This window comes from Botryllus schlosseri, chromosome 10 (genome assembly GCF_051294905.1).
Source record: "Botryllus schlosseri isolate E-star chromosome 10, Bs_hap1, whole genome shotgun sequence".
NCBI classification, from domain to species: Eukaryota; Metazoa; Chordata; class Ascidiacea; order Stolidobranchia; family Styelidae; genus Botryllus; species Botryllus schlosseri.
The window spans coordinates 7,416,483-7,428,938 of NC_137245.1; the positions used below are offsets into that span (position 1 = coordinate 7,416,483).

Below are 12,456 nucleotides of genomic sequence, written 5' to 3' on the forward strand. Positions count from 1 at the left end.
GGTTCGCCTGCCCGAATATGTTCAATTATTGGTAACGGGCCCTACAGTTTCCAAGAAACCTCACAATGTTCGCTTTAAGTTTTGATGAGTCTGCGCACACTCAACAACTCACTGCGCTGACCTTTGGACAACAGTGCGTAACGACTAAAAATGGTAATAACTCCGGATTTGTTGTGCGCAACGTAGATTTTCTGTGCGCAGAGACCGTGTCAGCACTGCGCACGTGCGCAGCTTAGAGGGAACATTGCACCTAACGCAGCTCTACCGGTAAATGTGTTTACGTGAGCAGAGAGAGGATAAAAATTGATCTCAATTTACATGCAATTCCCGATGATATTGACCAATTCAAATATTAATTAGTAAAATTTTTCGCACTTCGCGCGACTAGGCGAGAATAGCTCCCTCAGTAAATGTACACCCAATGTAGATACCTAATAGGCTATCAGCAAATAGTGGACAGCCTAATGGGGGTCTGGGAGCGAAGTCCCCCGGAAGTTTGGTTTATCACCTAATGGGGGCCCAGGACCAACGTTTTATGTTTGGGGAGGGGGGCTGACGAAGTGCTGTTACGGCCCTAGTAACGAATAATTGTACCTGCGGGAACGCCCGAATATTTTTAATTATTAATTACGTGCCCCTTATTTTCCTATACAACAGCTCACTCAGTGCCACTGGTAAATCTGATTACGTGGGCTGAGAGGATAAAAAGTTTATAGCGACTTATAAATGTAATTACCATGCATTATAGCAAATTTTGGTACCTAGGGCGACCAGGCCACACAAACTTTGCTGACCATCAAAATCACGATATGGGGTTCCTGGGGGCGAAGCCCTCAGAAGTTCGGTTTATCACGCTATGGGTGCGCAAGGCAATCGTTTTTAGGGGGGTTGACGAAGTGCTGTTACGGCCCTCCCTCTTACACATTGTCTTTATTACATTCCTTACAATATGAAGTTGAGGGGGGCGCTGGAGCACGATAACTTTTGAAAGGGGGCGCTGGACGAAAAAAGGTTAAGAACCACTGCACTACGCCTTTACTCATTACGCAATAAATGCTGCCTTTTCCACAGCTTGAGCTTATTCTGCTGTAGACCTAACAGCAGGAACCGAGTACTACTGTTTACTGCTAAAATGACGTCCGCCGTGGTAGCTTGGTACAGACAAAACCACTCACGGGCACGGCCCGAGCTATCTCAACACTTAGAAGTCAAATTTTATGGCGTGAACGTCACACGAGTTCCTTTCCTTTATGATGTCATAAAATCTCGACGCAAAAGCAGAATTTATGAATATTATGCAACACAAATGCCAGAGAAAAACGATCAAAGTTCTGCAGTGGTTGAAAATAAGAAAAAATAAGGACGCAAGTCGAAAATAAGGACATTTCTTAGAAATAAGGACAGTTGCGTTTTCCAAGACGTGACCCTTCAAAATAAGGACAAATCTTAGAAATAAGGACGGTATGGCAAGCCTGCCTATACAACTTCTCAGTATAACTCTTCGACTAAACTACGGGCCTTGCAATATGAGGGAGTGCACCATACCATGATATTTTCTGAAACGTGATGTTCGAGTAAACAGAGGATAAGTATCGCATTTCCTTATCAATACTATCATTTACATCCCATGATGCGGACGAAAGCTTATGCTGTCGAAAATTGGATTCCTCCTAGTATGCATCAATATGAATCAAGCTTGGCACCTTTCGCATAACACAATTTGCACCTTTTGACAATCCATGCCAACGAACTATGATCGTTTTCAGAACTACTTACTTAATTGAGTAGATTTAAAGTCCGTCAATTCTACCTCTACTTCAAGTAGTTTTAGGTCTCGCAGATTTCGTGCAAAAATGTGACTCTGACATAGCATACATAAGGTATACCGGGCTGCCAATAAAATCAAATCACAAAAAGTGACATGAAAATGTAGTAACTGTGTAATGAATGTTATGAGCCAAACAACATTTTGTCGGAAGTAGGTGGTGTCAAGGGTTTATCCGACACCTGGTTTGCGGCTCAGGGGGTGGCATGATCAGAAGTGTCTGTGATTCACTGGCATTATTTTTCAATACAATCTAGCAGTTTACGTACAGTTCTAGTGCCACAAAAGAGCAGAAATATTAGCTCACTTCTCTTCCAGACGTGCAATGACACCGACCAGTTTTGTGACTGTCTTCTCCATTTGCTGCTGCCTTCGAACATACGTCGCGCAGCTGCAGATGGGCTCATCTGTGTTTACCTGCACATACGAAAAGTGACTGTAGCGCGAATGTATTTTATAAAAATTCCAGTGTTTCCGTTAGTGTCCTAAACCAGTGTTTCCCAACCACGTGGGTTGAAGCATTTCTAAATGTTACAGTCTTCAATTGAATGTATCATAGAGGCTGGCTTTTGGTTGTTACGAAATGCCAGCAATGTTCTACTCGATATCATAGAAGTTTTAACGGCATTTTGGAACATGACGATCCTACATGTGGTGGTTGGTCGAAAATAGATTATGTCAATTTTGGGTGTTTCTTTTAGAAGATATCAAATAGTGTGCGGCACAATAACACTTGATATAAAAGTGTGTCGCAAACTGAAAAAAGGTTGGTAGGCAATGTTTTGAACCATGTTTTAGGCAAAGGCGTTGGTTTGCATAATAGTATTGCATGCTCACGTCCAAATCGTCTAAATATTACAATTCACGGACTAATTTTTGTGCAAACACCCCAGATGACATCAACTGGTCCAGTTGTCCGATTCGTGGAAGGAAAGTCGGGTAAGGGACAGACAGACAGACAGACATTTATTGATTTGTCAAACAAAAATTTGACTGGAGGTGACGATATGACCTATAAAGGCCTTGTTACTCATCACCTCCATGACATGGGGGTCTCTGAATTACTACCACTCAAGCAGTTTGTAAGCTTGCAATTTCATGCAATTGAACATGAATATTACAAGACTGCTCTTGGAAGTACAGAGCTTCAATAAATAATTGAAACAAACTGAATATTTTCGGCTGACACTCGTCACGGGTAATCATGACTATTGATATACAAAGTTCATTTGAATCCTTCTGATCATTCTATTTTCGATATGAATATATTATTAAATTATATTTTTATTTGAAGAGACTCTTTGGGGTACAGAACTTTAATATACATTTTACTTATATTCATGGCAGAAATGATTAAAACCTGAAGCTTTTCGAGTTGACACTCTTCAGGGGCAATCATCAGCGAATGGAGAATTTCAAAAACATGCATCAGCTACATTGCATAGAACCAATTATGTCGTCATAGAAACAAACAAACAACATGAAAAACAGGCAAACCGCAGAGCAGTTAGTGGCCAATTTTTAGATTGACTAAAAAAATTCCTTCTGCTGACACAAGCGCGGTCGGTGGATTTTAATATAAGTCGATTCTGGTGCAGACAGATGGAAATGAGTGTGGCCTCTACCTAATATAGAGAATCTTTCATCGCGATAGTTTTTAGCGCAAGTTGCATTCTCAGCCAAGTGCTTGTCGATGACAGAGTTCATAGCCATGGCCTGATTACGTTCTAGCAATCGCAAATCAGATACGGCTGCATCTTCGCCAGAGACTAATGTGCGTGATCTAATAACGCTCGGAACATGTTGTTTGATGCGTTCCTGCAAGCGCCGAGTTATTCTTCCCACGTACCGACAATCACAGTGGCACTTGACATCATAGACTACATTGCTTTGTTGAGAGGCAGCAATTGTTTGGTGATAAACACAACATTAGTTTTTACGTTATCGTAACAGCGATTTACAGCAGAAATCAATTGTTTTTCAAAACGGGAAGAGATGGGGCCCAGCCATGGTAAATGTATACATAGATTCTCCTCAGACCATGTGCTCGTGTTTTGTGATTTGCAGGGATTGAAATTACTGAGTTTTCTGTTCACAGAACTCTTGATGATATGTTCGGGGTACCCGTTGTCGATTAGAATTTTTGAGGATATATTCTAGCTCCGCGTTTAATTTTACATCTGAACATATCATCAAGGCTCTGTGCACCAACATGCCAATCAAATTTAGTTGACGGCGGTACGGGCTAAACGAATTCTAGCGTAAATATTGTCCTGTAAACGTTGGCTTCCGGTAAACCGAAGTGACTAAGCTAATACCCCGTTTTTCCACTAGAACGTCTAAGAATGGTACCGAGTTAGCACGCTCTTTTTCGAACGTGAATTTTAAAGACGGGTGCAGAGAATTCAAGTTCAAGAAAGCCATCAAACTCCGTCTCGTTTTGACAGATAATATTTTTATTTCATCACAATCTTATGGCTTTTTGAACATATAAACGAATGAAGGAATGAATGAAACTAGATACATAAGACATATCTGAGCAAACGAATATATTTATTGTAAGTATTAGAAATATGGGCCAACAAGTGTGATGCGAACCGAACCAGCGGCTAATTTTACCACTCAGTCATTAATGCGTACACCAGAGGCGGGCAACTTCTCCAGTCGGCGGACCTGATTTGGTAAAATGAAGTACTTGGAAGGCCAGACTCCTGTATCGAATAATCACTCGTGTGTGTATCCGCCTATACAAGGATTAAAACGTATTTAATATAAATTTTGAGACTGAAGCATAGAGCCAATAACAGTACTTGATGAATTCATTAACATAATGTACTTCAAATGCTGTTGAAAGTCAATGAGACATCTGTGGTTAACAAAGCTGTCAACAAGTTCTTTGAACTCTGGCTGCATGTCGGACGAAGAAATCCTGCACTGCACATGAACATCAGTTAGATTAGAACACAGTTTTGTTTTGGTAATGTTCATGGCCCTCTTTTTCAGGCCACCGGCAAACTTGGATTTATTCAGCGATAGAATATCCTGCAGTCACTATATTTTGACAGCAAGCAAGTGGAAATAGCGGCAGAATGTTTCTGTGGGCCACATTATCATGTAAGACCGGAAACTGTCTACGGCCCGCTCACAGAACCTTCAAGGCCGTGTGCTGCAGTTGCTGACGTTAACTTAACCTAACTCAACTGTAGTCTAGACTTGGAATGATCAAATCTAAAAAATAACAAACAATAACTAGTGCTTAACGATTCTACATAGGAGAATTCTGCTTTATTTCCCATTAAAAGTGCATGTCACATTTGAACTTGGTGATATCATCCTCATGTGTTCCTATCTTTAAATTGTATCTATTTAAAACTACGAATAAAATTTATTCGAATTGATTTCAATCGATACAAATCACTATCCTTAAACATGAGCTTTGTTGCATTGCAAAAGAAAGGATTTATTTCGAGCCTGAATTGATGGGTTCTATACTATTACCGAGAAAACCATTACCGAGAATGGACATTACCGAGAATGCCATTACCGATAATGGACATTACCGAGAATTGACATTACCGAGAATGGTCATTACCGAGAATGGACACCACCGAGAATGGACATTACCGAGAATGGTCAAAGTCAAGAATATAGCTTACTGGGGCTTACGCTGCCAACAAATTTACACCTGAGCATCGATATCGAATGTGGCAACGCCGTGATGCACACATACGACCTGTTCATATGCATAACATGTCTGCATTGCATACATTGCATTCTCGGTAATGTCCATTCTCGGTGGTGTCCATTCTCGGTAATGGCATTCTCGGTAATGGTTTTCTCGGTATTGTCCGGACACCGAATTGATGAAGGGCTGGTTGCAACATACCTTGCTAGACACATCCTCACTTAAACCCATATCTCCATAGTCGGCGGCAACTTGGAAATCGTATAGCGATCCAGGCTGAGCGTCATCAATTCTGAAATTTGCAAATATTGGTCACAGGCAGGACTGGCGAAAATAATTCGACTCAATTAGTGAGGCACTACGCTTCGAACACCTAAATTACACCTTAAGTAGGCACCTAGAGTTTTATTATCAAAAAATTTTTCATTTTGACATTTTGCTTCTGCTGTGGAAGCGTTGAAACCCAGATTTATCGTAACACAGCATCCAAAACATGAAGCAAGTTTCTAATTTCAGTGGAAGCGAGATGTCTGTGATGTATTGATCATCACTAGGGCGATTTTTGGTTGGAACTGTCTGTCCTTATAAAGTACTTCTGCCTGAAAAAGCTTGACTTGACCTGAAAAAGCTTGACTTGAAAACTGACAAATTTTGACATGAAAAAACTTTATTTTAACGAAATCTGGACCTATGAAGAATTCCAGTAGTTACATCACGCATTATGGTAGAAACAATTAAAATGTATTGCATTACAACGAAAGATACTTTCCTACATTCTCTTGTAGACAGTGTATGTCCTTACTAAGTAGGTTGCCAAGAATGGAGAAAGAATGTTCAACAGCTGGCAACACTGCAGTTGTGCGTACACTTGCTGGTGACACACCTTGTTGCTTCATTCTTCTTCAATGTTGGCTACATCACTATTTTTCATCATGCGCTTTCTGATATAAGAACCAGTATACATGCAGGCTTGCTTCAGTAAGGATGTTGCGGTACGTTGAGCATAACACCATGTCAAACTACTTGATTCATTTAACCGATGATGATTCACAATGAGCATACAATGGCTGTCTACAACGGTAGGCCTATAAAGTAGGCTAAAAGATGTAACATCGCAAATGATAAGTTCACCGAAATTGTAATCATCTACAACACAAACGAAGTGCAGGTTGAAAAAAAAACAATTTTGACAAAATTTTGACTATTTTCGACATGGTAAAAAAAATTGTCCTGATCATCACGTAGGTTTGTCACAATTCACAAAGGGCAATAAAATAGGTATAGTCGAAAAATATCAAATTAACTCTAATGCCTTGTATAAATGACAGTATTTTCTTTATGGTCGCATGGGGTACATATTCAAAACTTCCACATCATCTATAACTGTTATAATGTGACAATGAACGATACTGGAATGGAGAGAGCGAGAGAGATTTTCGTCATCACTGATATGCGATAGAACCTTATTAGAAGGTATTCGAGTGTGCACCACCACAGATATTCGACTCCACTTGAGGCCTAATACAGGATTAGGAACCAAATCGCTAGGCAGACTTCCATAAATAGACAATTCCAACTATCTAATTACATTAACTAGTGTGAAATAGCGACGATCTAAGTTGAATATAATTTATGAAATGTTTCCATGCTATAATTTTTTAATAGCAGCCTAATCTAATTTGTGGTTTTCCTGAAAAAGATACAGGACAGCTCTATTATGTAAAGCGAGCGCAGCTTGATGCACAGACAATTGCCATGCTCATGCTTATGAATTTAAACCCAGATATGATAGGAACTGAACTGAATTTTTGTTGTATATCTTTTTATTACGGAATTTATTTCAATTCCCAAGATTTTGCGAATACCCTCATTCTAATACTCACCTGATTTGGAAAAGATTTTTTCTAGTCGTGGCAGTGTGATACTTACACAAGACTAAGGCTGTCCGGTCCCGCAACATCAACTGATACTGGAATGCCGTCAGGGCCGGTGTACGTGACATGATACCCAACGGGTTCAGCTTCAAATTGCGGTTTTCCCCAGTGTGCTACAAACGAGACATCTTCCACATCGGTGAAGTTGATTGGACCGGGGGGCGGAAGCCCGGTGGCGGCCGCAGTTTCAGCTATTCCTCTTGGATCGGTATTGTAGACGTACTCAATTTTCACGTCATACATAGTAGCGGGGTGCAGATCACTGTGAAATGATAGCAATGTTAACACTACAATAATCGCCGCTTCAATTATTTTCAAAGATGATCAAAATAGTCAATGTTAGTGCCCACCACGGTTGTGATGACTTGAGTCATTGTCATGGCTCTTGACTCCACAATACTATATGACTTATCCAATTCTTGTATATCATAGGGTTACCATACGTTCTTATATGAGGATTTGTCCCACTTTTACAGGTTTTTGAAAATGTCCTCCGAGGATGCCTAAATGTCCTACTTTTTGGTAATTCGTCATCCTTTACAGCTTTTACAGCTAGGATAACGGACAGGGTCGACTGGAGATCGGCATAAATTACGCTAAATAAGTATTACGGACGTATGAGCGGGTCATTTAGGAGTTGAGTTAAAGTGTAAACTACTTAACTAGGGCAAGTTTTTGCAACTTTTGCAACTTTTTCGATTTTTCATGAAAGTATTTTCGATTTTGGTGAAATACACGGCCAAATTCGACTGAAACACCGTAAATCAGCACGGAAGTAACGCTTTTACGGGTATTTCGGGAGCTGAGCCAGAAAATTGTCTCTTTTTTTAGTCAATCGCGCAAAACGTGGTCTTTTAGTGCAACTTTTGTGAAAAAATAAATGCAACTTTTTACTGCGACTTTTGTCAAAACTAAATGCAACTTTTCACGGATTTAACTGCAACAAAAACTTGCCCTAGTGATAAGCTAATTGTTTTCTTAATCAGCACTACATATTTCAAGTAAAAAGTGGGTAAAGCAGGAGTCGAGTAAAAGTGATGAACTTTTTTTTAGTCAACACTATATAATTCAAGTAAAAAGTGGGTAAACCGGGTTGCAGTAAATGTGACAACGTATTTTTTTGTAGTCAATTCAACAAATTTTCCAGCAGAAATAGCTAACCAGCAGTTTTAAGTCTTGATCAACTAACTTTTCTTATTTGGTAAAAGTGTCCCCATTTCCTGATTCCAAAATATGGCAACCCTAGTATATCAGGAGCGATGATTAAAAATAGGCCCAGAAACTGTGTTCTGTCTGCTTAAATTAATTAGTTTTGAGTGAGAAAAATTATGAAACCAAGGCCTTCGATATTCCCAAAGAGTTTCACAGAAGTAAGTTGAACAAAATTAAGCTTTGTTGCGTTTTTGGGACACCGTTTTATAGGTAACCAGCAGAACAGTTAGTGCCTACGTGTTATGTTCACAGCTGCAACCTTTGATATCGACTACTGGCTGCCTGAATTGATAGTTTTCACCTGAGTTGTAGCCAAGTCACAAGGTTCCGAGTCACAAGTCAATCTCAGTATTAGAGCTTTGACTCGAGTCAAGTCCAGTCATTTTCAATTCACCCCCCCGAGTCACAGTGTTGTGACTCGAGTCCGAGTCCAAGTCATTATGCTCACTGTTCAGTTTCGAGTTCAATCCAGTTCAACCCAATCTTTTCAACTCTGCTCGAGTGATATAGAATAGCTGACACTCATAATATCGTAATTTTCCTCAGTGCCAACAGTTTCTGGCCCTATTTTCCGAATATCAGGACTGATAGACGAAATACCAATGATGTGGTGACTTTCCTATTCTCTGAAATGTTTGTCTTGTCTGAAAGAACGATTCCTCACAATTTTTTCTCATTTCCAACCGGTAGAAGCGAAGTTACTGTAGTTGACGCTTTTGGATTACCTTCGCTTCTACTGGTTGGAATTGACTCAAATTTGTTTTGGATTGTTTTTGTATACAACTCAACAAAATCACGGACTAGCCAGTAGAATTTGGAAATAAATGTGAAAAATATTTCATGATAAATTCAAAAATTTCAACAGGCTCTACATCGGCTTCTACTAGTTGGAATTGCGTTAAATTTGATGTGCAGTGCTTGATAGGCATCCTAACAATTTATCAGTAATCCCGGGAACCCAAGTTACTTTTGAACGACCCTTGTGTACAGCATATGTGACTAGCCTTCCTGTTTCGCACAAATCTCGATCTACAAACTTACATTGACCTCAGCAAGCGCAAAGATCTGCAATACCTACATAAGCGTCGCCTTTGATTGTCCAGCGTTCACATTGATAAAATCTGGCGGTGTGGGTTCTTCACCAGAGCCCAATTCCTGCTGCCTCGGAGACCAGTATAGCACATAACTGGCGTCGGGAACTTGAGATATCGGCCATTCCACAGAGATTGAAGTAAAGTTTGATTCCACCACCTTTCAAGAGAATAGTAAAGCACTGGCATGGATTGTACACTTGAATAGTATGTTCCTATTGAAATGAACCAGGGATATTTTCGGCTGACACTCGTCAGGGTTAATTGTCGGCAACCAGTAGAGCAGTGGTTCCCAACCTGTGGTACGCGTACCACTAGTGGTACGCGAAGGTCTTCCAGGTGGTACGCGAGTAGATTTTGTTTTTTTTCGACCGATGGAAGTTATTAGTTTAGGTGGGGTTGATTTTGAATTTTTTTGACTTAGTGGTAAAAAAAACAATTCCATGCATCTCATCAACCCGGGCTGATAATGCCTAGTTTAATAGAATTTGCTATTAATAGGGCGATTTTTTTTTGTCAAAATTGACGCGTCAAGTCAAAAAATTGTAAAAATTGTTTACAGAGTCAAATTTTTTTTTACCCCTCCATTTCGTTTGTATCGTAGATTTTGATATTTTACAGCTTGTAGCCTACTTATTAGGCCTAGCGTTGTAGACGGCCCATTGTCTGCTCATCGTGGATCATAAACTGTCAAACGAAACAAATAGGTTGACAATTGACATGGTATTATGGTCAACGTACCGCAATATCCTAACTGAAGCAACATGGTGTGTCACCGGAACAGTGTACGCACAACTTCAGTGTTGTCAGCCAACAACTACTGCTGTTGAACGGTCTTTCCCCATTATTGGCAAGCTACTTAGTAAGGACAGACACTTTCTACCAGAGAATGTGCGAAAGTATCTTTCGTTGTACTACGACAAATTTTAAATAACTCTACCTTAATACGTGGTAACTACTGGGCCAGATATCGCTAAAATAAAGTTTTTTGATGTCAAAATTTGTCAGTTTTTAAGTCAAAAATGCTTTCTCAGGCCAAACTACTTCGTAAGATAGAGAGTCCCAACCAGAAATGAATATTAGTAGTACAATTTTAACATTATGCGCGAAAACACCTAATTTGCATACGTGAGGTCAAAATTTGGTCAAAATGAAGCTTTTCTAGGTCAAAATCCTCCGATTTTTAGATAAAAAATCGCCCTAGTTATTACACCTCACATAGGTCAAATACGTGATTATTACGTCATAAATGGTGAACACATTTTCAACCGCCCACGGCGTGCGTAAATTATGTAGGTGGTACGCGAGCACTGCATAAAACCTCGAAGTGGTACGTGAGTGGAAAAAGGTTGGGAAACACTGCAGTAGAGAATAGGAAAGAACATTGTACCTCTAACAAGCCTATTACCTGAATGGACACGACGTCCTTCAGAGTACTTTCCGAATCGACACTTTCTTGTCCAGTCATTGAATTCACGACAGGCACGATGGTCGCTTCATAGAGTATGTCGGGATGCAGACCAGTTAGTAGTTTGCTGAAAACGTAACACTCATATATCTCTTTTGGTAATTAAGAAGTGTGGATCCACCCACAGAAAGAGTTGCTTATTATGAGTAGGGACATCACATTAAAGCAGGGGTTCCCAACCTTTTTGACTCCTTTGGCCCCCTTTGAAAATTTATAGTCGCCTCTTTTACTTTCAAACCTTCATAAAAATTTTAAAAATGACATTGACATTAAAAAGTTGGTGTATACAATTATAGTGTAATTGAATAGTATATTTATATTGAAATAAACCCGAATAGTTTTGACTGACACTCGTCAGAGGTAATCGTCAGCAACTAGTAGAGAATTGGAAAGAACATTCTATATCAACAATCGTATCACAAAATATATTGATATACAATGTTCTTTCCAATTCTCTACTAGTTGCTGACGATTACCTCTGACGAGTGTCTGCCGAAAATATTCGGGTTTATTTCAATATGAATATACTATACAATTGTATATTGAAGTTCTGTACCTCCAAGGAGCTCTTCAATTATAGTGTAGTGTACTGGACAACATAGACATGTAAAATTTAACAAATTATCATTTTACGATTTTTTATGGCCCCTTAAAAAGGCTCATCGACCCCTAGGGGCACCATGGCTCACAGCTTGGAAACCTCTGCATTAAAGATTATTTGGTATTTTTTCGACCTTGCCTATTTCATTTTACTTTGCGACAATGCTGTGTATTGATCACAACATCACAGATATGCCGTTTACACTAACACATGTAGCTTTGTACTACATGTTTCTTATACCATGATACAACCAATCGATGTTTCAAGGCAGTGGACAATAGCCTCGAAACTTCAATTTCCGTTGTTAGTTGAACTCTTAGTGGCAAGGAGCATATAAATTCAGTACTCACTTGAAATCATCTACAACTGCTTGACTCGAGTTATTTCAATTAATACTCGATTCAGATTCGAGCTCTCAAATCATGGTGTCCAACCCTGATTATGTGATACTCAACGCCAACATAGTATATCATTTGTATAGAATAGGCTCGGAATAAATTGGCAGTTTTATGAGCAAAATCACCAAAATCATAATCACATATAGTTTGAAATTTCGCTCGATATATCACAGGATTTGAGATACAGTAAACTGAGTGCACATAATTTGGTGTGTCCCTCAATAAATCAAAGTTTCACCTTG

General features: G+C 39.5%; 2 protein-coding genes and 1 long non-coding RNA gene across 3 annotated transcripts in view; 1 reads left to right on the forward strand and 2 right to left on the reverse strand.

The window, feature by feature from the left end:
* Positions 1-12,456, forward strand: part of LOC145449020 (peptidyl-prolyl cis-trans isomerase FKBP1A-like) — a 408,653-nt gene that overhangs the window by 146,955 nt on the left and 249,242 nt on the right. The gene's annotated exons all lie outside the window — the stretch shown is intronic.
* Positions 1-12,456, reverse strand: part of LOC145448995 (fibronectin-like) — a 109,744-nt gene that overhangs the window by 2,592 nt on the left and 94,696 nt on the right. The window contains exons 43-47 of the mRNA XM_080327452.1: positions 11,156-11,282; positions 9,735-9,907; positions 7,440-7,706; positions 5,712-5,802; positions 2,133-2,242 (exon numbers count right to left, since the gene is read on the reverse strand). Coding sequence (XP_080183578.1) covers positions 2,133-2,242; positions 5,712-5,802; positions 7,440-7,706; positions 9,735-9,907; positions 11,156-11,282 — 768 coding nt within the window. The remainder of the gene's footprint in view (positions 1-2,132; positions 2,243-5,711; positions 5,803-7,439; positions 7,707-9,734; positions 9,908-11,155; positions 11,283-12,456) is intronic.
* On the reverse strand, positions 10,291-11,115 carry LOC145449029 (uncharacterized). Its single transcript, XR_013918111.1, has 2 exons — positions 10,631-11,115; positions 10,291-10,564 (listed from the first exon to the last, which is right to left on the reverse strand). It is a non-coding gene; the product is annotated as an uncharacterized LOC145449029 (long non-coding RNA).